The sequence below is a fragment of the Rhinoraja longicauda genome, chromosome 14 (assembly GCF_053455715.1).
Source record: "Rhinoraja longicauda isolate Sanriku21f chromosome 14, sRhiLon1.1, whole genome shotgun sequence".
NCBI classification, from domain to species: domain Eukaryota; kingdom Metazoa; phylum Chordata; class Chondrichthyes; order Rajiformes; family Arhynchobatidae; genus Rhinoraja; species Rhinoraja longicauda.
In genome coordinates, this window is record NC_135966.1 from 14,445,246 (window position 1) to 14,470,969 (window position 25,724).

General features: G+C 42.7%; 1 protein-coding gene across 1 annotated transcript in view; it reads right to left on the bottom strand.

The window, feature by feature from the left end:
* Positions 1–17,464, bottom strand: part of LOC144600083 (A disintegrin and metalloproteinase with thrombospondin motifs 2-like) — a 179,251-nt gene extending 161,787 nt beyond the window's left edge. The window contains exons 1-2 of the mRNA XM_078411470.1: positions 17,150–17,464; positions 16,424–16,782 (exon numbers count right to left, since the gene is read on the bottom strand). Of these exons, the coding sequence (XP_078267596.1) occupies positions 16,424–16,782; positions 17,150–17,231 (441 nt within the window). The 5' untranslated portion in view covers positions 17,232–17,464. The remainder of the gene's footprint in view (positions 1–16,423; positions 16,783–17,149) is intronic.
* Positions 17,465–25,724: the final 8,260 nt, after the last annotated feature.

Sequence of the window (25,724 nt, forward strand, 5' to 3'; positions counted from 1 at the left end):
TGTATGCGACGGCTGATAGGGTGGAAGGTGAGGACAAGCGAGACTCTGTCCTTGTTACGAATAGGGGAGGTGGAGCAAGAGTGGAGCTGTGGGATATTGAAGAGACCCTAGTGAGAGCCTCATCTATAATGGAAGAGGGGAACCCCTATTTCCTAAAGAATGAGGACATCTCCGATGCCCTTGGATGGAAACCGTTGAGATGCAACACCTGACCCTTTACCTTCCCCCTTGACTCCATCCAAGGACCCAAACAGTCTTTCCAGGTGAGGCAGAGGTTCACCTGCACCTCCAACCTCATCTACTGCATCCGCTGTTCCAGGTGTCAACTTCTCTACATTGGCGAGACTAATGCAGGCTCGGCAATCGTTTCGCTGAACACCTCCGCTCAGTCCGTCTTAACCTACCTGATCTCCCATTGGTTCAGCACTTCAACTCCCCCTCCCATTCCTAATCTGACCTTTCTGTCCTGGGCCTCCTCCATTGTCAGAGTGAGGCCCAGCAGCAATTGGAGGAACAGCACCTCATATTTCGCTTGGGTAGTTTACACCCCAGCGTATGAATATTGACTTCACTAACTTCAGATAGTCCCTGCTTTCCCTCTCCATCCCCTCCCCTTCCCAGTTCTCCCATTAGTCTTCCTGTCTCCGATTACATTCTATCTTTGTTCCGCCCCCTCCGCTGGCATCAGTCTGAAGAAAGGTCACGACCCGAAACATCACCCATTCCTTCTCTCCCGAGATGCTGCCTGACCTGCTGAGTTACTTCAGCATTTTGTGTCTACCTGAGATTTTAACCAGCATCTGCAGTTTTTTTCCTATGCAAAATATGAGGTTTGTTGCCTGCATGATGCAGGGTCTGATCTTACTGTGAAGAGGAACTGATCAAAAGACAGATAGTTGGCATTATAAGAGGTCCAAAATACTCAAAAAATCACTCCTTTTGTTCATCTCAGATTTTACATCATGCTTTATCTGCCAAAGAATGTTTACAGGGGTAACAATGTTAAGGGGGGATATAAAATGAATAAATCACAAAACCAAAAAGAAGGCAGCAAGTATTTTATCACTCCCAGGACAGACATCTATTCAATCATTAATCTTTCTTAACCTTACTGTGATAAAGTTGATTAATACCCCTGATTATTTCTGATCATATATTTCCACTCAAATTAAGAAAGATGCATTTCATTTGTGCATGAGAAATTGCCTCATGTTTTGTTCTGGCAGCTCAGGCAAACTTCTGTGCCACCATTTAAAATATTTTTGCTTTTGCAGCAAATCATACTTGTTTATGCTAACAGAATATGTGGACCAAACAGATAGGCCCGACATTAGAGAACAACCAATCGCAGCGACATAAAGATATTTCACTCTTTATATCTCGATCAGAAAGCAAAGTTATTAATTGCTCTATGGCACGGATGTATAGTAAAGTTGGTAATGGCCAAATCCTTGACTAATTAGTTCACAGCTTGAGAGGTTCCGCTGCGATATGAATTAATGGTACTTCCAACCCTATCAGTAACAACGAAATGGCACCACAATCTCCTGTAGCCCTGCACTAATAACACAGCAACTTCCTACTCAGACCTCCCACAAAGCAGCCAGCTGCAACTCTGGAATCACTGCACAAGTATTTAAATACACTTAAAAGTATCTCAACCATGATAAATGGGAGGGAGCAATCATTTTTCTGCAATTCTCTCTATTATTATTGTCAATCTTCCATATCTAGTTATTATTAATATGCTCCCAACTTTATATTATTATTATTGATCTTACCTTTTTCAGATTAGTTTGTGGTACAATTTATTCTTGTAAGCGACATTTTAAATATCCGACACAACAAAAAACTGTACCACAAATTAACCTGAAGAAATAAGGTCTTCAATATAATAGTACCTAAACTATACTAGGGACTGTACTATGGATTCGCTTGCTCCTTCTGGATGTGGTGAAGTTGACAAGCATGTCTGCATATGCTCCCTAGGGTATTAAAGTATATTGGGATTAATTGAGTAATGACAGATTCAGATTTCATTATGGAATAAGGCTGTTTGACCAGTGGCATGACATCCCATTCGGAAAAGGAGTTGCTGCTGCTGGCCTTCAGTGTTGGGCCTATGCTAGGGTTGCCAACTGTCCCGTATTAGCTGGGATATCCCGTATTTTGGGCTAAATTGGTTTGTCCCGTACGGGACCACCCTTGTCCCATATTAGGACCGGGGGGACGCTGTAGGCCCGGACACTGTAGCCCCAGGGGCCGCTGTAGGCCCAGACAGTGTAGGCTAAAGGAGTGTGTTCGGGGTGCGGGGCTGAGTGGGTTCGCCGAACGGAGATTGTGTAGCAACCCGCCTCCCGGCCCGGGCGGCCGCCATTGGTGGAGTGGGGGCATGTGGCCACTGGCTGGGTGAGGTCACGTGGGGCGCGGGTGGTGATGTCACCTTTTGTCCCTTATTTGGGAGTTAGAAAGTTGGCAACCCTAGCCTATGCCCGGAAGCAATAGATCTAAACCAGAGGACAACCACTGAGCTTTCAGGCCTGTCCAGGCATAAGATCTGCTTGCTCCTTTCGGATGTGGTGAAGTTGACCAGCAACTCTCCTGCCCAAGCCCGTGCTCCCAATGCTTATGTCTCCCGGGGGGGGGGGGGGGGAGGGTCTTGAGCTGGAATGTCAGGAGGTCACCAGGCAATGTCAGTGGCAACATCTTGCTCCGATCCTAGCAGTGGATTTGATGATGGCCCTGGAAGATTGGCTCTCCAGGAAGCTGCCACAATCCATGACTCTTCTCACCTCAACATCTGTAGAACCTGATTGGCATTCTGCCTGTACAACCAGAATGGTTTGTGTGGCTTCTCAGGGTCCTTTTGTATGCCTGCTCCTGACTATTATTGATGTTGTTAATGCCCTTCTACTTGCTAACCCAGAGTGCAGGATTCGTTGGTAAATCTGGAAGCAGGCAGGCAACAAGTCCGAGAACATCTTTAATAATGCAAACTGAAAAAGGAAGAAACTCGTGAAAACACAGTAATCACCGATGAATACTGCACTGGCTTCACATATATTGAAATTATATTACAAAGTGCAAGCATATTAATGTTTTGCATAAAATCCCGGCATTTAACAAAAACATTTTCAAATTCAGAATGGCCAGCAGCAAATAAGAACTGACCAGCGTGGACGACAGCTAACCCCGAGTGACATAATTAACATTTCAGTTTTGATTTCTTGCTTTGCTTGTCAAAATTATTACTGGCTTCAGGCAAAAACTTAATTCAGGTGATTACCCACCTTTCAAATGTTAAGCCATTGCTGGCTTCTGCTCATCAAGTCGCACAGCACAGAAACAGACCCTTTATTCCACCACATCCATGCTGACCTTTTTATCCTTTGCCCATTTATTCTCCCACACTAGGTCCAGATCCTCCTCTGTCTTGTCCATTCAAATTACTGTCTAAATGTCTCTTAAAAGTAGTGATAGTATTTGATTTGTTTACTTTTCTGATTCTTTCTGGCTTCAGGTTAAGAAATTGTGAGAGGCATAGATAGGGTAAGCAGTCAGAACCTTTTTCTCCACCAGGGTGAAAACGTCAGACTAGAGAGCATAGCTTTAAGGCGAGGGATGGGGGAAGTTTCAAGGAGATGGGCAGGGTGGGGTATTTTTTTGACAGGGAGACGTAGGTTCCCAGAATGTGCTGCCTGGGCTGGTGGTGGAAGTGGATACAATAATGGTATATAAGAGGTCTTTTGATAGGCACATAAGTACACAGAAAATATGCCAGGATATGGATCACTTGCAGGCAGATGAGAACAGTTTAATTTGGCATCATATTTTGTAAGGTGTTGTGAGCTGAAGGGCCTTTTCCCGTGCCATCCCGCAGTGTTCTATGTTCTGAAAGCAATTTCCCCATCAAATCTCTTTAAAACCTCTTCCTCTCACTTTAAACCTGTGCCCTCTTGATTTGGATATTGTTACCATGAGAAAACAATCTGGCTATCTACCCCATCTATTCCACTTTTAATTTATATGACTCCATCAGTTTAGTTTGGAGATACAGCGTGGAAACAGGCCCTTTGGCCTACCAAGTCGACTGACCAACGATCACCCATATATCTGATCGATATCAGGTCACCCCTCAGCATCCTTCGCTCCAGGGAAATAATAATCTAATAATCTTTCTAATCTCTTCCCCCGAATGGAAGTGTCACAATCCAGTCAACATCTGGCTGAATCTCCTCTGTACCCACTCGAGTGCAACCACATCCTTCTCCCAGTGTAGTGACCAGAACCGTACACAATACTCAAGTACAGTCTATCCAGGGTTTTGCAACGTTGCAAATAACGGTCCGATTTTATTTTATGCTCCGACCTTTGAACGCAAGTATGACATATGTCTTACTCACCACCATGTGTACCTGTGTTGCCATTTTCAGGGAACTATGGAATTGAGCCCCAAGTCCCCCTGTTCATCAACATACCTTCGTGGCCTACCATTTACTGTGTGTGTTCTACCCCTCTGTGACTTCCCAAAATGCATCACCTCGTACTCGTCAGGATTAAATTCCATTTGCTGACACTCCCACCCAGACCGCCCAACGTATCTGATCTATATATCTGACCATAGCCTTGGACAACCTCTCTTATATTGAGAAGACCACCATCTTTGATACCATCAGCAAACTTCCCAATCACACCTCCTACATTCACATTCAAGCCATTGATATACATCAAAAACAATGAGGGTCCCATTACCGATCCCTGAAATTCACCACCAGTCACAGACCCAGTCAGAAAGCATTCTCTGCCTCCTATCATCAAGCCAATTTTTGATCCAATTAGCCAGCTTGCCTTGGATGCCATGTGCCTCAATTCTCTGGAGCAGCTAACATGTAGGACCTTGTTTAATGCCTTAAGTACAGATGGACATCTATCGCCTTTCAACAAGTTTTTGTTTTACCTCTTCAAAAAGCTAAATTAAATCACTGAGGTAGGAGTTACTTAAGCATTTTGTGTAATTCCTTGGTAAACCAGCATCTGCAGTTCCTTATTTCTACATGCTGGGATCTAATTTGATCGTACTTCTGGTGCCCTTTTGCCTTCCCAATTTCTTTCTTCTCTCCAACACTCTCTCTCTCTCTCTCTCTCTCTATATATATATATATGTATATCCCTACATCGTGCCATCTTTGTCTTTCACGCTTTTCAGAATGTACTGGCCCCTGAACTTCTCATAGCTCTCTTTTAAAAGTAAAGCTTCTTCGAAATTGAGTAGCAAATTAACAGTCAGCTGAAGGGATATGGGCCAAATGCGGGCAGGTGGGACTAGTGTAGCTGGGACATGTGTGGGCAAGTTGGGCCAAAGGGCCTGTTGCAAGCTGTATGATTCTATCCAGTCTAACTGTTTACCACCTTAACAAATGGAAAACAAGAATCTTGACCTTATAAAACAGTTTAGCCGAAATGCATCCATATATGCTTATCTTTGCTCATATCTGAGGGAAATATTTTGATCAGGAACTATTTCTATTTCGCTCTATGAAGCCCTTAGGACCACAGTCATGACTAAGAGGATGATCATGTTAAATGGTGGAATACAATCAAAGAACTGAATGGCCTATTCCTAATTTATACGTTTCCAGCAGGGACACATCTGTGTCTGAGCCCTTCTTGTTTATGATGACTTGTCTTTCAGGATTGGCAGCGAGAGTGAATCATTTAATTTGATGTGGGATGGAGTCAATGGCACTCATAATAAGGTCAAATTCACAGTTAAAGAGTTCTTCGAAGTGTTCTTTCCAGTAGTCTCGGTTGCTTCTTTGCCCTTGATTAATTCACCTTAGTACCTGGTTTACAGTTGAATGGGCCTTGGGTGTTTCAGCTGCAGATTGCCATGACAGCACTGAAGAATCAGCACGTCATGGCTGTCAGTGAGTTGCTACATATCTAATACTTTTTCCATCTACCATCTGTTTTAGGTTATGGGTTTGACCTCAGCCTTCAGGTGGCTGTAGAGTTGTTTCTTCCCTCGAGGCTTGGTAGCATTTCCAAATTAAAGACATCTTACTTTATTCCTGGATCTCCTTATTCACAAAAAATCTGTTCTTGTATTTTCTGGAACAGAATCTGAGAAGCTCCTCAAAAGTGCTCATCGTGTGGGGCCTCGGGGTGCCTGAGATGTTGTGGACAGTCTGCAGCTCTGGTTGGATGGGAATGGTCAGGTTGTCGTTCAGCCACTTGCTAAGGAGCTTTCTTTACATTGTTCGTGAGACGTCCATCATTGATTTTCGTGCGGCAACATGGTTGTGGCTGCCACTCGTTTGAGGTCAAGCTGATACAGATAACAGGGAGAATGAAGCAATGGTCAGTCCAAGAGGCACAGTGGCGCTGCGGTAGAGTTGCTGCCTTATAGATGCAGGAAAAATGTTCCCAATGTTGGGGGAGTCCAGAACCAGGGGCCGCAGTCTTAGAATTAAGGGGAGGCCATTTAAAACTGAGGTGAGAAGAAACTTTTTCACCCAGAGTTGTGAATTTGTGGAATTCTCTGCCACAGAGGGCAGTGGAGGCCAAATCACTGGATGGATTTAAGAGAGAGTTAGATAGAGCTCTGGAGGTTAGTGGAATCAAGGGATATGGGGAGAAGGCAGGCACGGGTTACTGATTGTGGATGATCAGCCATGATCACAATGAATGGCGGTGCTGGCTCAAAGGGCCGAATGGCTTCCTCCTGCACCTATTTTCTATGTTTCTATGTTATAGCCCCAGAGATCTGGGTTCAATCCTGAGTATGGGTGCTTTTTGTAGGGAGTTTGGACGTTCTCCCTGTGACCGCGTGGGTTTTCCCCAGGTGCTCCGGATTTCTCCCACACTCCAAAGACATACAGGTCTGTAGGTTAATTTAGCTTACGTAAATTGTAAATTATCCCTGGTGTGTAGGATAGTGTTAGGATACAGGGATCGCTGGTCAGCGTGGATGAAGGGCCTGTTTCCGCGCTGAATCTCTAAATTATAAACTAAACTAGATACTGATATATGTCCTGGCTTGGGTGAGGAGGAAATTATCGCAGTCACCTGACTGCTGCCAAGAAGTCTTGCGCTTATCTCCCCTGCAAAACAGGATGTCAGTTATGACAATTCTGCGTTGCAAGCATTTTGTCAGGATAATCCTCCCTACTGAGCAACCTGCCGTTTGTTAATGATCCTCTGGTTCTTATCCATTATAAATATTCATGGATAACCTTTTCCATGCTTGCAAGATGTTTGCCCTGACCTACTGGTGCCATAGTCAGGATAATGTTCACATGACAGCCTTGAAAATACACTTCTCAAGTTTGACTCTCCGGAATCAACAGTGAGTTGCAACCCAAGACTGGATAGTTAAATAGTCAGAAAGACCGTTCAATCTCAGCACACCTCCAGAAAGTCATAAGCAATACAAAACTAACAAACAAAACCAAGCTGTTTACATACACAGCCTGCGAGCACTGTGTCCTTGTGTGGAGTAGTGACAAGGACAAAAATTATGCATGTCAAAAGAAAAGCCAAACAGCTTCCTCCAAAGTTGCTCGTGTTGCATTTTTGACATCTAGCAGCAAGATTCACCAACGTGAAGGTCAAGGTGAATGCCAACCATCGCTGCACAACTCAAACAGCAGAAACCATGCACCCTTTGCCATCCAGGTAGAATGGAGGATGGAAGCATCTCAAAGGACATTTTGTATGGGCTAATTAAATATGCACTTCAAATATATCTTCATGCAAGGAAAGGAGACTTTTGAAGTCAACCAGAATCTTTCTAAGGCCACAGCAGGAAAACTGAGCATGTAATGCTTCCTCCTCAAATATATGGCAGCACTGTGGCACAGCAGTAGAGTTGCTGCCTTACAGTGCCAGAGACCCGGGTTTAATCCTAACTAATGGTGCTGTCTGTAGGGAGGTTGTACATTCTCCCCATGATCGCGTGGGTTTTCTCTGGGTGTTCCGGTTTCTCCCACACTCCAAAGATGTACAGGTTTGTAGGCTAATTGGCTATGGTAAAATTGTAAATTATCCCTAGTGCTAGTATACGGGGTGTTCACAGGTTGGCACTGTCTCAGTGGGCCGAAGGGCCTATTTGCATGCTGTATCTCTAAACTAAACTAATATGCGCAAAAATCAGGATGAGAAGTAGTAACTCTGTTACTTTGTTTCTAACGCCATGCATACCCAAAATCATTGCTGAAAGACTAACATCCGTCTTAAGTCACCAGGCAAAACGTACCACAAATGAGTGGATTCCACTGTCCCTCATTGACGAAGTAATGCCAATAACAGCAACAATATAACACTGACATCTGAACTTAAAGTGTTAAATATTCATAATGTAGCTTGTATCAATATTGTATTAATGTAGTTCATCACCATGTGATGATTGCAAATCCAAGCACGATATGGTCAAAAACTATCAACAGTAGTTTTTCCAACTGGAGAACATCTCCAGTTGGTCAGTCATGTGGAGCACTGCTAATTGCTGCAAAGTGCCTAAACCTGCATTTTAGAAGTACGAATTGGGCAACAGACAATCTACCGGAAGAATTTAGGAGGTTAAGCAGCATCTGTGAAGGTAAGATAAATGTCAATGTTTTGGGTTGAGGCCCTGCATCAGGAGATGCTAGAGGCTGCAGAGTCAGGAATCTCAAGCGAAAAACAATCATAGAGTCATACAGCACAGAAACAGGCCCTTCAGCCCAACATCCATGCTAACCAAGTTGCCCCATCTACACTAGTCCCAACTACCCGTGTTTGGTCCATATCCCTCACAATCTTTCTATCCATGTGCCTGCCCAAACGCCTTTTAAATGTTCCTATTGTGGCGGTCCCTGGGTATCAGGCCACTCCTAGGGTCAGCCCCCTCGGCACTTGACGAACAGGCTACGGGGTTTATACCCAGGCCGTTTGGGGGAGTGGTTCATCTCTGCGGTGGACTTCATTGTGAGTGGAGGCTCACAACCAAATAAAGAACTTTCTAAACCTGCCTGGCGTCCAGCCTATTTCTGGCCTCGGCCAGGCCACTACAAAATAGTACTTGCCCCAACTCCCTTCTCTGGCTGCTCGTTCCGCATACCCAACACACTCTGTGTAGAAAAAGTTGTCCCTTAGGTTCCTATTAAATCTTTCCGCTCTCACAAACCTATGTCCTCTGGTTCTTGATACCCCTATTCTATGTAAAAAAAACTCTGTGCATTTACCCTATCTATTTCCCTCATGGTCTTAAACACCACTATAAGGTCACCTCTCATTTGCTGGAGGAACTAATCTGAGGAAGAGCCCCAATCAAAAATGTTGTCTGTCCATTTCCCTCCACAAATGCTACTTGATCTGCTGACTTCCACCAGCAGTTTGTTTTTTTGCTCAGGACACAATGTGGCAGGTGTGCATTGCAGTTATTTCACATTGCATCATGCAAACAAAACAAAAAAAGTAACAAGTGGATGAACTTTAGAATTACCATGAAATCCCATTTAGTTGTTTCAAGAACAACTACATGTTCCCCTTACACCAGGGCCTTCTAGCAGTAAATGAATGCTGAAAACATTTTCTTAAACTGAAAGCCTGACAAAAAAACGAACTTGCTTCTATGGATATTTGTTCCATCAACATGAGAATATGCTCATTGATTTATACATGATTTACAGATGGCTCTCTATGGATTCAGTATTGGGTCTACATATGTATATTTTGCAGACCTTTCAGATAAGTTAGAACTTCAGATATGGATCCATCATTGGTAGGTTAGATAACAGTGTGAAATGTGAACTTCTATTCTCTCAATAATCTGAGTTTATGATGACAAAGACTTGGATTGTTTTCTCTGAAACACCATTTGTTGTGGGGAGACCTGATAAAAGTATATAGAATTAGGAATTGAATACTTTGTTGTCACATGTGACAAGTCACAGTGAAATTCTTTGCTCGCACACCGGGGGTATGCAAATAGTCGCCCATAAAGGGCGCATACAAAAGGGAGGCATAGATAAGGTAGACAGTCAGAATCTTTATCCCAGGATGGAAAAAAATCAAATACTAGAGGGCATAGCTTGAAAGGTGAAAGGGGCAAAGTTTAAAGAAGATGTGTGGGGCAAGTTTTTTTTTAAGTGCAGAGGGTGGAGAGTGCCTGGAATGCACTGCCAAGGTAGTTCCGGCAGATACACTGGCATTTAAAGAGGCTTTTGGATATGCATATGAATATGCAGGGAATGGAGGGATATAGATTATGTGCACGAGTTGGTCTTGGCATCTTGTATGACACAGACATTGTGGGCTGAAGGACCTGCTCTTGTGCTTTACTGTTCTATGTTCTACACTTGTGAGCAGATGTTTTATTTCAGAAGTAAATACAATAATCGAGCTTGTAAATAATAATAAGCATAATTGTAGTTGTTTTTATACAATCCTGGGAAATATAGTCTTTCTCATCTGAAGTTTTGATAAGGTACACACACATTACATAGCAGTATATTCAGTCCCCAGGGCAATCAAGTGAGAACAAACTATTTTGATGCAAAATAGTATTACTGCTGCAGAAATCAAAGAGAAATCAAATCAGAGAAGTTGTGATTATCCCCAAGCTGGTAATATTCAAAGTTTAAGAAATCCTGATGCCCTCCCATCTCCACCTCCAATTCTCCCAACAGTTTCTTAGTGCAACTGACTCCTACTATAACGGGTGCAATGCCACAGTTTGTTACACAACAAAAATAGCGGACAAATGCAATGGCAATTTTGACAAAATGACTACAATTTGAATGTCAGCGTTGCTATTTTTGTTTAAGTGATACTATGGTTATTGAAGGGAAATTATCATTGTCACTTCTTTATCCCAATCGTGACATTTATTTTTTGACAGAAACTTCTTTCTTCAACTAGTTCATGCTTGAGTAATGCTAATCTTAGAATAGTGTAGTCAGTTTCATGAAAGAAACTATTAAGGAACTTCTTGTGCTTACGGGAAGATCCTTTCCAAGTGTTGGTGTTTTACTTCTGTTGAAAGGTTATCTCCTGTTAATTGTTTTCATCAATCTGGATGAGTGCATTTCGGCTGCTGACTGGCATGCTAGGTGTTTTCAGCAATTTTAGTTTTTATTTAACATCTGCTTTGTTGCACTAAAGTATAAGATTGGTGAAGGTGCCTAAAATAAGTTTAAAGCACACTAAGATGAGATGTGATATTCCCATTTATATTACATTTGTCACAAAACCCTTCAATTATTTTCCTTCTACAAGGATTTTGGCAGAAGGAGCCAATAAAGCAGCATTTTGCCAATAAGATGTGGTTGTTTAAATGCATGGGTTTAGCTACAGTTTGGTCTTAATTGCTGTTTACCCAAAATTGAACTTGTCTAGAATGCTAAAACAGACTTCACTGAATTTAACACTCTAGGGATGACAGGATGAAGTTCCCCATGTAGGCTACACGCACCCGCTTCATGTGTGAATTGAGCTGGCTGCACCACAAAATCTTTCTGTAAGTTCATGGTCCAAGGAAGAGAGTGCACAGGTTCTCAGATGTGACACTGGAGGCTCGGACGGAGGAGGTTCAAAGGAGTAGAGGTACCCTGAAACCAGAACAGGGAAGGAACCCATCTCACTCTCCTCCTTCTTCCCTCCAACAGCTGGCCTTCCTCTGCCTCGCCTCATGTCCCCTCTCATATTCCTTCTCCAGATCAAATAAGTTCCCTTGACCAAGGTTTCCTTTTTTCCTTTTGGTATTGTACAATGAAAAGGATCAGTGCAGAACTTTTACTCATTCTCTTTATGAATTCCTGAGAGAACTTCTAAAATAAATGTTCAGGGTTGGCAAGGTCTTGACTAAATCTCCCAGAATATCTTCTGATATTTTTCAGATATCCCCTCCAAAACTGCAGCAGTAAGTAAACAATAAAAGGTGATAAATATAAAAGGTTTATTTAAATCTCAAAGGTCACCACAATGACTTGTTAATGTAAAAATTAACTGTTTACCATTTGGAGAAGGCACAGGAACAGTACTTGCCACCTGAATAGTGTCCTGATGTTTTATTGACTGTCAGCAGACAAATAAATATTAACCTGTCATTCACATAGCAGCGGCCACAGTTCAAGTTTCAACACTTTTCTCATGGTGGTCTTGCGATAGATGTGGTATACCGCACCAGTCTCACAGAATTATAACTTCCTTTTTGGTTGAGAGGAAATTACAAATTGATTCTATCAAAAGCATCAGAAAGTTTTGCAAAGCTGCAGCAAGTAAGAATTTCATTGTTCCAGTTTATGTCCAGTACATAGACTAATAAACCCACTATCTCAAATATTAGAGATATGCTTTAAAAGCATAAACATCGCATAGGTTTGCAAAAACTTTATTTTATCACTACTAGTTAATCACTCAGTCATGAAATGTTATGAAAATGACTGAAATTGTTCCCAGTTTGATCATTATCGCATTCCTTCAAATATTCACCACTGGAATGTTTCATTCCTTCTTAACACATTCTTGTATCTCCCAAGGATCACCCACAACTATGCTGATATAATCCAAAACCACGCCTATCCACTCTGTAACTTTTTGATTTATGAAGTGGATTATTTTGGATTTTAAACCGGCATAAACTAAAAGCAGTTGTTTAAATGAAATTAATCTTTCAAATTCCTATCGCATTTCAGAGTGTTAAAGTTAAACTAAGAAATGAACTAGGATCCATGTAATCAAACAAAAGCCATGCTTGTACCGTGTATTGATTATCATAATTTAACTTAAATATGATTTTGATAGATTCGGTATTTAACTATATTTTCTCCAATCCTAATTATTGAATATGGTCTAATAAAGTATTGCTAGACAGTTGTTGAGTTAAAGAGCCAGTAATACAAATGACTGGAATCAACAGTCCAGAGATGACAGATGTGGAATTGCAATTCAGTGAATTATATAAGACAAAGTTTTTAAAAAAAACTAATCTTGATAATGGTATGTATAAAATAAATAGATTGTAAAAGCCCATTTTATTTAATATAAATCCTTTCAGGGTACTTTCTGATATGGCCCATATATGACGAAATGCAGTTGGCTCTTCACGGCCCTCTGAAATAGTTCAGCAAGCCATTCACTTGCACAACCACCACATTAATGCAGAATAAACAGAATCTTTCCAAATTGGCTTCAGCAGTTCAGAAGGGTAATTAGAATTAGATATAGGGGGTAAATGCTGCCTTACCAGCAACACTAAAACCCTGAAAAACAAATAAATGAAAAAAAACACACAACTCCACACTCTAATTGGGTCAGGCACCATCACTGGTGAATAGGGAGTGGTGATGTTTCAGGTTGGGAACCTTCTTTAAACTGAATGTAGGAGAGGGGAGAAAGCTGGCAGAGAGGAGGGGCAGGACAAAGTCTGGCAGGTTACAGGTTGATATAGGTGAGGGATTTCTTTTAATAGGCAGATGGTTGGACAAAGAGAAGAGATGAAAAGGTTGGTTTGAGACAAAAGGATTGAAGAGTTGTGAATTGTGAAGCTAGAGGAAGGAATGTAGATAGATGGAGAGAGGAGGCGAGAAATAGGTGCGAGTCCATGTGGAGCACAGGGGAGGGGGGTAAAGATGGGTGGGAGAGGGGGAAAAAAGGTGGGGTGGATGTTTGTAGATACCTAAAATTGGAGAATTCCTTGCTCATACTGTTGGGCTGTAAGCTATGCATTTGGAATATGAGGTGCTGTTCTTCCAATTTGTGTGTGGCCTCACTCTGGTAATAAAGTAGGCCCTGGATAGAAATGGGAATGGGAATGGGAAGAGGAGTTAAAATACAACTATTCAGAAAAACAATCGCCAAGTCTACACTTGGTCTCGCCAATGTACAAGAGGCCACTTCGGGACCGTATATGCAGTAGATGAGGTAAAGGACTTGCACATGAATCTCTGTCTCACCTGGAAGGATTGCTGGGTCCCTGGGTAGAGTTGCTGGGAGGAGTATAGAGACCCACATTCCTCTTCTAGCTTCACAACTCTCAACTCTTCAAACCTTTTGTCTCAGACCTTCCGTCTTTTCATCTCTGGCCTTTATCCAACCATCTCCCTATCAAACCCTCCCTCACTTGTATCAACCAATTACCTGCCAGGCTTTGTCTTACTGCTTTGCTCTTCCAACTTTCTCTCTCCACCCTTCCCCCCACAATCAGTCCAAAGAAGGGTTCCAACCCGAAACATCGCCTAGCTCTCCTCCATTGTCATAGTGAGGCTAAACACATCACTATGAGCATCTCATATTTTGCTTAGGCAGCTTACAAACCAGTGGTATGAGTATTGATTTCCCTAACTTCAAGTAACCCCTGCATTCCCCCTCTCCGTCCACCCCTCCACCACCCAAGTGCACCAGCTTCTCGTTCCCACCTAGCAAACGGCGAACAATGACCTGTTTCTTTTATCATTGTTACTTTCTTTGCATATCTTTCATTCATTTGTTCTATATCTCTCTACATCACCATCTATATCTCTCGTTTCCCTTTCCCCTGACTCTGAAAAAAGAAGGGTCTCAACCCGAAACGTCACCCATTCCTTTTCTAGATATTCTGCCTTTCCCGCCGAGTTACTCGAGCATTTTGTGTCTATCTTCGGTTTAAACCAGCATCTGCCGTTCCTTCCTACATACACATCGCCTATTCATAGTCTCTAGACCCAGAGTTTACTCCAGCTTTTTGTGTCTTTTTATTGTAAACCAATATCTGCAGTCCCTTATTTACACACTATGAGACATGTGGTGCAGGACAACAGTACTATGTGCAGTAGCCATTAACACATGACAGAGGAAGCAATCCAGAGGTTACTAGCTCTGATATGATTGAAGATTATCAAGAGATCTGAAGTGGCAGAGTTACAGTAAATGGAGTTTGAGAACTGAGAAAAGAGCAACAAATACCACACAGAGAAAAAGTCAAAATGCTACTTTAGTACAGCCAGCTGAACATCTTTGGTTAGGCTGCATTTGGAGTACTGTGTGCAGTTCTGGACCTCTGGACCCCCCCCCCCCAATTATAGGGAAGATGTGGTGGCTTTGGAAAGGATGTAGAGGAGGTTTACCAGAATGATGTTTGGATTAAGGAATATTAGCTACAGGGAGAGGTTGGGCAGACATGGATTGTTTTCTCTGGAATGCCGAAGGTTGCTGGAAGACCTCCGGCGTTCCAGACTGTATAAAATTATCAGAGGCATAGATAGGGTAGACAGTCAGAATCTTTTTTCCAAGTTGAAAATATTAAATACTAGAGGGCTTAGCTTTAATGTGAAAGGGAAAAAGTTTAAAGGAGATGTGTGGGACAAATGTTTTACACATTGGTTGGTAGGTGCTGGAAACGTGATGCCAGGTATGGTGGTGGAGGCCGATACAATGGTGGCATTTAAGAGACTTCAGGATAGGTATAGAGATATGTAGGGAATGCAGGGATAAGGATTGTGTGCAGGCAGATAAGAGTTAGTTGTGGCCTCATCTTCGACGTCGACATTGTGAGCCGAAGGGCCTTCTCTTGTGCTGCACTGTTCTATACTAGATACGCTGCTAAAGAATCTTAACATTGTATTTTAAATGCATATTGACTAACATGAACTGGCAGTTAGATACTGAAAGGAAAAAGATGTAAAGATGTGAGATTAACAGAATACATCTATCAGAGAGTCTCTGGAATTCTATGATTATGGGTGATGGATACCATTTTGGAGCATTCATAACATTGGAAAATTTTGTGAAAATTGTGAAATGGTCATCCTTAGTTTAGGCAGAGACAGAGTAGTTATATCAGGCCAGTGGGAATCCTTCAGAGAATGATAACTCAGAAATGGCATTTGATATTATATCCCCTCCGAGGGAATGGATATGCCTGGCAAAATATGCTAAATTCAATTGTTTTACAATTTAAAACTCACATCAATATTATCGATTGAGAATCAAAGTAATTCCTTTATTGTGGAAGTATATCCTGGACATGCCGACACTTTCTTTGAATAAATAATCCATAGCCTGCTAATACACAAGTTAAACATTGCATGTATGTCTATAAGAAAATAACTGCAGATGCTGGTACAAATCGATTTATTCACAAAATGCTGGAGTAACTCAGCAGGTCAGGCAGCATCTCGGGAGAGAAGGAATGGGTGACGTTTCGGGTCTATGTTGGGAGAAGTACAAGTTGAAAGTACCAACGTCTATAATTCTGAATAAAAAGATATAATTTAAGATATCTTCCATGAGTATTAACACTAATCAAGTAATATCCTAACTGCTATTTTAATTATGCATCATTGCCCATCATGTAAGTTGAATTTCATGCTGCAAAATTGACGGAAGATTCAGTGCTGAGAGGGTTAACGTGCGAATAAGTGAAGTGGCTTGCTGGGGAAAGGCGTGCCGGAATGTTGCTCACCAGCCCATCGCAGTTGCTGATAGCGACCGAAGTCCCTGGTACATCAGTGATGTCTCCGGAGTAGACGCAGTCTCCGCGCAGAGGCTCCTTGCGAGTGACATTGGCGTCTTGCCACTCCACGGTCGCCCCGGGTGCCACCAGCTTCGAGTTCAGCTTCAGCCGGAGGTGAAAACTCTGCCCCAGAAGCGTGACATTGTAGTACAAGCGGCCGTCAGCCGGAGTGAGCCGAGAACTCCCGCTGTCCCTCTTTGGCCGTCGCTTGCCGGCTGCTGACACGGCCAGGGACAGGAACCTGCCCTGCACATCTGTGCTGCTCGGAGTCACCAACTCGTAGCTCTTTAATTTCTCCTGGAGTGGATCTGCAACAAACAAACAAACAAACAAACAAACGCCGTGAAACGTCTGAACCACGCGTGTAAAAATTAAACTATCAATAGTTGAGTTATTTATTATTTTACAGTAAGTGGCGCTGGCGTTTGCAACGACACAGTCTCATTGGTGCCATAACATCCCCAACAGCATTCTTCGACAATGATGGGTAAAATAGGTAAATACTGTGCATTTCCCAAAGGTGGCAAAAGACCCAGAGAGCAGGGACGCACGCACAAACAACACACTGTCCGCGCCAAATTCCCCTGGAAATCCCGGCTCTGTTCACTCTTATGAAACTATCTGTGATCAGATATGAAATCAAGCGCAGCCGCTCACACACACATACACACATACCTGTATGCTGAGCTAGATAGAGTCCGTCCGCACGGAGAAAGAAGAAAAAGACACAGTAAAATGCCCCACGTAAGTAATCCATTGCACGCTTCCAAGTGTGAGAAACTTGTTCTGTTTCTGCATTAAAGTTGAGCGTCTGTGGACTGCGGCTCCGCGCTGTGCCAGCGCATTGGCGCTGCCAGTGAAGGTGCCTTACTCTCAAGCTGGTCCTCACTCCGTGTCACTGGATCGGAGACGGCGAACCAGGGGGGGCCGGGAGGTTGGGAGAAATCATTGAAAAACACGGGACGTATCTCATGAAGTCACGGTGATTGGCAGCTCGCTGCCACTGCACACAAGAGGAAGAAACTGACGGGAGGAGACTGGTGGGTCCCACCACGTGTACATGTGGGTCGTGCCAAGAGTGAGCAGCAGATTGGGATGGTCTGGTGTTAGGAGTTGATCATTCCGTCTCTCTTGCCTTCCGACTGCTGAGCAAGGGCTCCCTCTAGGTTTCAATGGAACCTCTCCCCAAAAGCTACAAAAGAACTACAACAAAAAAAAGCTACATTTCAGCCCTGATCGGAAATCTAGAGACACAAGAGACTGCAGATGCTGGAATCCTGAGCAAAGAGCTTACTGCCAGAATTAACTCAGCATCCGTGGAGGGAATGGACAGTCGGTGTTTCAGGTCGGGACCCTTCTTCAGACTGATGAGGAAGGGTCCCGACGCGCAATGTCGTGTGCCCGTTTCCCTTCACAGATGCTACCTGACCCGATGAGTTCCACCGGCGGTTTACATTCTGCACGGAAGATTAGATGCTCAGCAACGGCGTCAAAAGCAGAACTTAAATATCTCCGGTGTAAATCTTGGAAATGTTTATGAGAATTTAATACTTCTTCGGAAACAGCAAATTAAACGTTTGGAATGTGATGGAATAAATTTACATTTCCAACACTAAACTAGCCTGGTATCTGTCTGAAGATGGGATTCCAAACCCAGAACGGTCGCCTGTCCATGTTCTCAAGAGTTGCTGCCTGAGTTCCTTCAGCACGTCGTGTTTTGCTCAAGATTCCAGCAGTTCCTTGTACCTCCTGGCCTGGTCCAGTGTACTATTTTTACATATTCTGTTGTGTTGCTGCGAGGAAGAATTGTTCTATCTGGGATATCTGTTGAAAGAGTTTCCAAATCTGATGATTATTCATTGGAAGAGGAGGAAGGGGGGGGGGGGATAGTGGACGAAATAGTACCCACCAGGACAGGAAAAATAAAATAAAAGACAGAAACCAAATATTTTGAATTCCAAAAAAAGGTATACATTTTCACTAACATTGAATCAACATTTCAAGTCATTAACCTTCCATCAAAACTGTTGGGATGAGTTTTTACTTGATTCCATTGTAGTCTAAAAATCTATTTTTCTCAGCCTTATACATTCTCAAAGGACTAAAGTTTTAAGTGGGCATATCTTCAGATCTTCATTTGTGGTTTAGAATCCTTTGCTGTACATTAATTTGTTTTCAACCAAGCTGCTAAAATAACAAAAAACACACGCACACACAAAATGCTAGAGCAACTCAGTGGGTCAGGCAGCATCTCTTGTGGAAATGGATGGGCAACCATTTTGGTTTGGGACCTTTCGTCAGACTGAAACTAAATAGAGAGAGAAAGCTGAACAATGCCTAGCACATGATAGGTGGATGCAGGTGAGGGGGCTTTGATTGTCAGATGGGCAGACAACGTTTAGCGATGAAAAAGAGACAAAAGGGTGTAAGACAAGGAGAGAAGAGGAGTGAAATGTGAAGTCAGGGAAAGGAATATAGGTGGAAAGGGTTGACGGGAAGAGGAAAGGGGAGCAGGATTGTGTGAGAAAAAGGTGCACACCTGGGTGGGGCACAGGAAAAAGAGGGGAGAAAAGAGTTACCTAATATTGGAAAATTAAAAAATAACAAACTTTTATACATGTTATGCCTCAACATATTTCACCAAAGGATTGATTTGAAAGCACAAATATCCTTTGGAAAACATGGCAGTTTTTTTTCTCACAAATTTAGGTTTCACAAACAGTTAATAAACAGATTAACTAAATTTTTGGGAGAGGGAAATTTGACCTTGTTAGATGGTGAATTCATTGCTGTTCTTTGTAATGTATCATTGGAATATTTTCAGTAAGAGGCCACTGCGAATAATCTCATTCTTATTCCCCTGATACAGCAATAATAATCTCTGACCATAATTCAGTGCATTTATTGAAGATACTGCTAACGTCCTGAATAGAATTTGAATCAAAACCTCTCAGAGGCTAGTGTGCTAGCAAGTAATATATACCAAAAACACAAACTGCAATGAAAGACCATCTCTCTTCAATGGGATCTGCTGTGCTAATGTATATGAGATAATCAATTCCACTGCAGTTTTAAGACATTGAAGACAGTGTGAATAGGAATAGATTATTAACTCTGATTTGAAAACCAGCGGTAAGGGATTATCTATTTGAAATCACCATTACGAGAGTGGGGAAAGAGATTAAGAAAAGGAACTGTTGTGCAGGAACCTGTCAGAGCATGAAATACTTCTCTGCAGGGAGTAGGTGAGCTGGGGACCATTTCACATTAATGGAGAAATTAGACAAATAATTGAAGCAGAGAGAGCCACAGTTGTGGATAGAAAATGGGACTGTGGAATTAAATCATAATGCTTTCTAGGATACAGTCAACATGGGCACAGCTGATAGGGCAGTATCCTAATAGATGTATGGTTTTATTATTAGCTGCAAGTTGAACACAACAAAACTGTTGAAGCAGCAAAGAATGGTATAATAAAAGCACAACGTTAGAAAAATTCAGTGAGTCAAGCAGCATCTGTGGTGGCAAGAGATATAAATCAGTTTCAGGTCAAGAACCTGCAGCAAAACATATGCAGGACGTGTCCTAATGCAGGGCCATGACCCAAAATGTTAGCTTACAGCTTTTCCCTCCACATACTGAGACCTGATCACTCAGACCTCCATTCAGAATAGCAGCCATCCACCATTATCCACAGTCTTCTATGGCCAAGCCAATTTTGCTTCCGATCTACCAACTCTGCAAGGATTCCATGTGCCTTAATCGTATGGAGGTGCCTGTCATGAGGACCTTGTTGAACTCTACTAAAGTCCTTGTTGACCACATCCATTGCCCTACCCTCATCAATCATCTCCGTCACCTCAAAAAACTAAATCAAATTTGTTGTACATGACCTCCCCTGCACAAATCCATGCTGAGGACCTCAAATAAGTCCATGCCTTTCTAGTTGCGACTAAATCCTATCCCTGAGAAGCTTCTTCGGTAATTTCCCTACCACTAATGGTAAGGCTCACTGGTCTACAATTTCTTTGTTTGTTTGTTTGTTTGTTTGTATGCCCTTCTTAAACAAAACACCAGCGCTGGCAATTGTCCAGTGCCTGGCACCTCATCTGTGGCTAAAGGGCATATAAAGATCTCTGTTTAAAATGGTTAAAATTCCTATTGTTTGTTAATTTTAGGCTGGTCTTAGAGTATAAAACTATTGTTTAAATGCTGCAAAAATAGAAATATTGTAAAATTAAGAACAAGCCAAAGCATTTAGCCCATGAGCCTGATGATGCATTCAATTAGATTATGGCTAATCTGTAGCTCCATTTGTCAGTCTTTGTTTCAAATCCTTTGCTTCCTTTCCCAGCAAAAAAAAATGTTCTCCATCTTGAAAGCTTCATTTAACGCAACACAACCTTTTAAAAAAGAGATTTTCCATTCCATCTTTGTATGAAATGTTACTCTCTGATTTAGTCTTAAAATTGATTTTAAGATCATGTCATCTTTTTCTTTATTTCTTTGACTAAGCTTTTCAGTTACAGATCCTAACATTTTGCACAATTTAATGTGTTCAGTAATGCTCCCTCCCGTACAATGCCTTGAGACACCCATACTATGATTAAGATAATATGTTGTAGCATTTGGACTGTGAGGCTACTGTTAATTTTTACTGCCATGAACACTGTTAAGAATATATTCTATGAGTAATTATAAACTAAAATTATGATTAATCTCAGCAATCTGATTATCAATGTATATTAGGGAAAGAAACCTGCTGCCGTGGCCTCGACATAGGGTGCAAGACTGGGAAAATCAGGTTGGAAATGGACCCCAGGAAAGAGAGTTTGTAGAGTGCCTTCGAGATGGATTCTTAGAACAGCTTGTACTGGAGCCTACCAGGGAGAAGGCAATTCTGGATTTAGTGTTGTGTAATGATCCTGATCTGATAAGGGGACTAGAGGTAAAAGAGCCATTAGGAGGCAGTGATCACAACATGATAAGTTTTACTCTGCAAATGGAAAGGCAGAAGGGAAAATCGGAAGTGTCAGTATTAGAGTATAGCAAAGAGGATTACAGAGGCATGAGGCAGGAGCTGGCCAAAATTGACTGGAAGGAGGCCCTAGCAGGGAAGACGGTAGAACAGCAATGGCAGGTATTCCTGGGAATAATGCAGAGGTTGCAGGATCAATTTATCCCAAAGAGGCGGAAAGACTCTAAGGGGAGTAAGAGACACCTGTGGCTGACAAGGGAAGTCAAGGACAGCATAAAAATTAAGGAGAGGAAGTATAACATAGCAAAGAAGAGTGGGAAGACAGAGGATTGGGACTCTTTTAAAGAGCAACAAAAGTTAACTAAAAAGGCAATACGGGGAGAAAGGATGAGGTACGAGGGTAAACTAGCCAATAATATAAAGGAGGATAGCAAAAGTTTTTTTAGGTACGTGAAGAGGAAAAAAATAGTCAAGGCAAATGTGGGTCCCTTGAAGACAGAAGCAGGGGAATTTATTATGGGGAACAAAGAAATGGCAGACGAGTTAAACCGTTACTTTGGATCTGTCTTCACTGAGGAAGATACACACAATCTCCCAAATGTTCTAGGGGCCGGAGAACCTAGGGTGATGGAGGAACTGAAGGAAATCCACATTAGGCAGGAAATGGTTTTAGGTAGTCTGATGGGACTGAAGGCTGATAAATCCCCAGGGCCTGATGGTCTGCATCCCAGGGTACTTAAGGAGGTGGCTCTAGAAATAGTGAACGCATTGGAGATCATTTTTCAATGTTCTATAGATTCAGGATCAGTTCCTGTGGATTGGAGGATAGCAAATGTTATCCCACTTTTTAAGAAAGGAGGGAGAGAGAAAACGGGTAATTATAGACCAGTTAGTCTGACATCAGTGGTGGGGAAGATGCTGGAGTCAATTATAAAAGTCGAAATTGCTGAGCATTTGGATAGCAGTAACAGGATCATTCCGAGTCAGCATGGATTTACGAAGGGGAAATCATGCTTGACAAATCTACTGGAATTTTTTGAGGATGTAACTAGGAAAATTGACAGGGGAGAGTCAGTGGATGTGGTGTACCTCGACTTTCAGAAAGCCTTCGACAAGGTCCCACATAGGAGATTAGTGGGCAAAATTAGAGCACATGGTATTGGGGGTAGGGTACTGACATGGATAGAAAATTGGTTGACAGACAGAAAGCAAAGAGTGGGGATAAATGGGTCCCTTTCGGAATGGCAGGCAGTGACCAGTGGGGTACCGCAAGGTTCGGTGCTGGGACCCCAGCTATTTACGATATACATTAATGACTTAGATGAAGGGATTAAAAGTACCATTAGCAAATTTGCAGATGATACTAAGCTGGGGGGTAGTGTGAATTGAGAGGAAGATGCCATAAGGCTGCAGGGTGACTTGGACAGGTTGTGTGAATGGGCGGATACATGGCAGATGCAGTTTAATGTAGATCAGTGTGAGGTTATTCACTTTGGAAGTAAGAATAGAAAGGCAGATTATTATCTGAATGGTGTCAAGTTTTGGAAGAGAGGATGTTCAACGAGATCTGGGTGTCCTAGTGCACCAGTCACTGAAAGGAAGCATGCAGGTACAGCAGGCAGTGAAGAAAGCCAATGGAATGTTGGCCTTCATAACAAGAGGAGTTGAGTATAGGAGCAAAGAGGTCCTTCTACAGTTGTACCGGGCCCTGGTGAGACCGCACCTGGAGTACTGTGTGCAGTTTTGGTCTCCAAATTTGAGGAAGGATATTCTTGCTATTGAGGGCGTGCAGCGTAGGTTCACTAGGTTAATTCCCGGAATGGCGGGACTGTCGTATGTTGAAAGGCTGGAGCAATTAGGCTTGTATACACTGGAATTTAGAAGGATGAGGGGGGATCTTATTGAAACATATAAGATAATTAGGGGATTGGACACATAATAATTATAATAATAATTCATTTATTTTATATAGCGCCTTATCGCATGCTCAAAGCGCTTTACAAAAACAATTAACATAGAAACAAAGAGACAAACTATCCTGACGGAAAAGCGGCGAATACACAACGCCAGCGTCCTCTCACGTCAGGGTCCGGCAGTAGACATTAAAAAGCACAAGACACACAGATATATTTTTTTACACAAAACAGCCATCACAGTGATTGCTCTAGGCATACCCTCACTGTGATGGAAGGCAAAGTCTTATCTCCTCCTCATTCTTCTCCCGTGGTGCCACGAGGTGATCGAGGCTCCCAACTTTTTGAAGCCCCCACCAGGCGATGGAAAGTCCCAGGGCCGAGCCGAGCAGGCCGATGAAAGTCCTCAGCCCCCACCGGGCGATGGAAAGTGCTGCGGCCGAGCCACGCAGGGCGATGAAGGGCCTGCAGGCGGGTCGATCGTACCTTGCGCTTCGGGGCGGTCGAAGCTGCTATGGCTGGAGCTCCCAAAAGCCGGTCGCCAGCCAGGGACCTGCGAGCTCCCGATGTTGCGGTCTGCAGGGCCCACGGCCGAAGCCTCCGAGATGGTAAGTCCAGGCCCTGCGACCGGAGTCTTTGAGGTCGATCCCAGCTGGAGGCCGCCGACTCCACGATGTTAGGCCATAGCGCGAACGGAGATACGACACGGTAAAGGTCGCATCTCCGTTGAGGAGGAGATTTCAAAAAAGGTTTCCCCCAACCCCCCCACCACCCCCCACATACACAGAGTTAAAAATAAAACAAAACGTACATTTAACGACGACAATGACAAAAAAACAACAAAAAAAACAGAGAGACTGCCGGTGAGCCGCAGCTGCAGAACACAGCCACGCCCCCTTTTTATTAGAGGCAGGAAACATGTTCCCAATGTTGGGGGAGTCCAGAACAAGGGGCCACAGTTTAAGAATAAGGGGTAGGCCATTTAGAACAGAGATGAGGAAGAACTTTTTCAGTCAGAGAGTGGTGAAGGTGTGGAATTCTCTGCCTCAGAAGGCAGTGGAGGCCAGTTCGTTGGATGCTTTCAAGAGAGAGCTGGATAGAGCTCTTAAGGATAGCGGAGTGAGGGGGTATGGGGAGAAGGCAGGAACGGGGTACTGATTGAGAGTGATCAGCCATGATCGCATTGAATGGCGGTGCTGGCTCGAAGGGCTGAATGGCCTACTCCTGCACCTATTGTCTATTGTCTATTGTGTACATAACTCCAAGCCCATGGTAATATGATTCATTCTTAACTGTCTTCAGAAAACGCACTCAGTAGCTCTGAATTATTTTCACCTTTTCACAAACAATTTGAGAGACCATAGCTGTTGTCAGTGTTACCTACATTAATTGTTTTACTGGTATTTTAAGTTTCTTCAGGACTACGGTTGATGGAAAAGATCAGTGGCCATGACTAAGGATTTATAATTTCAACTTAATTAGAATTAGGAACTTCCTTTTTACAACTATGATGCAGCAAAAATAGTACCACACGTGCTCAGAGTGAGATAAGCAAGGTAATTTCTGGTATCAGTAGACCTACTTAAATGGATATGAACTATTACACAATAACAAAAATGGACTTTTCTATATGCAAGAATGGAATTTTACTTTTAACATAAGTCGTATTCATTGGGACCAAAGTTTAATATTAAAGATATAAGCTGAAATTATGCAACTTCATTGTGAGATGAAGTGCGGCTACAATCTGATACCTCAAACTGTAATTAAACTAATTATAAATTTCAAATGCTCGTTCCCCAGTTTTCATATCTTTTACAATCCTGTTAAGCAAATGTGATTTTTTTGTTAATGCAATCTGACTAATTTAGGAAAAACCTGAATTTTACTTTGAAAAACCATTTTCAACTACTGATGTCTCTATGTAATGAACACATATGACTATAGTACACATTCTGGTGCCAAATATGTTCAAGCTTTTAAACCTTTAGGGCGGCACGGTAGCGCAGCGGTAGAGTTGCTGCTTTACAGCGAATGCAGCGCCGGAGACTCAGGTTCGATCCTGACTACGGGTGCTGCACTGTAAGGAGTTTGTACGTTCTCCCCGTGACCTGCGTGGGTTTTCTCCGAGATCTTCGGTTTCCTCCCACACTCCAAAGACGTACAGGTATGTAGGTTAATTGACTGGGTAAATGTAAAAATTGTCCCTAGTGTGTGTAGGATAGTGTTAGTGTGCGGGGATCGCTGGGCGGCGTGGACTTGGTGGGCCGAAAAGGCCTGTTTCCGCGCTGTATCTGAAATATGAAAATAAAATAAAATATGAAAAGTTTTGATGATTCAGACATATCCCATGGAATGC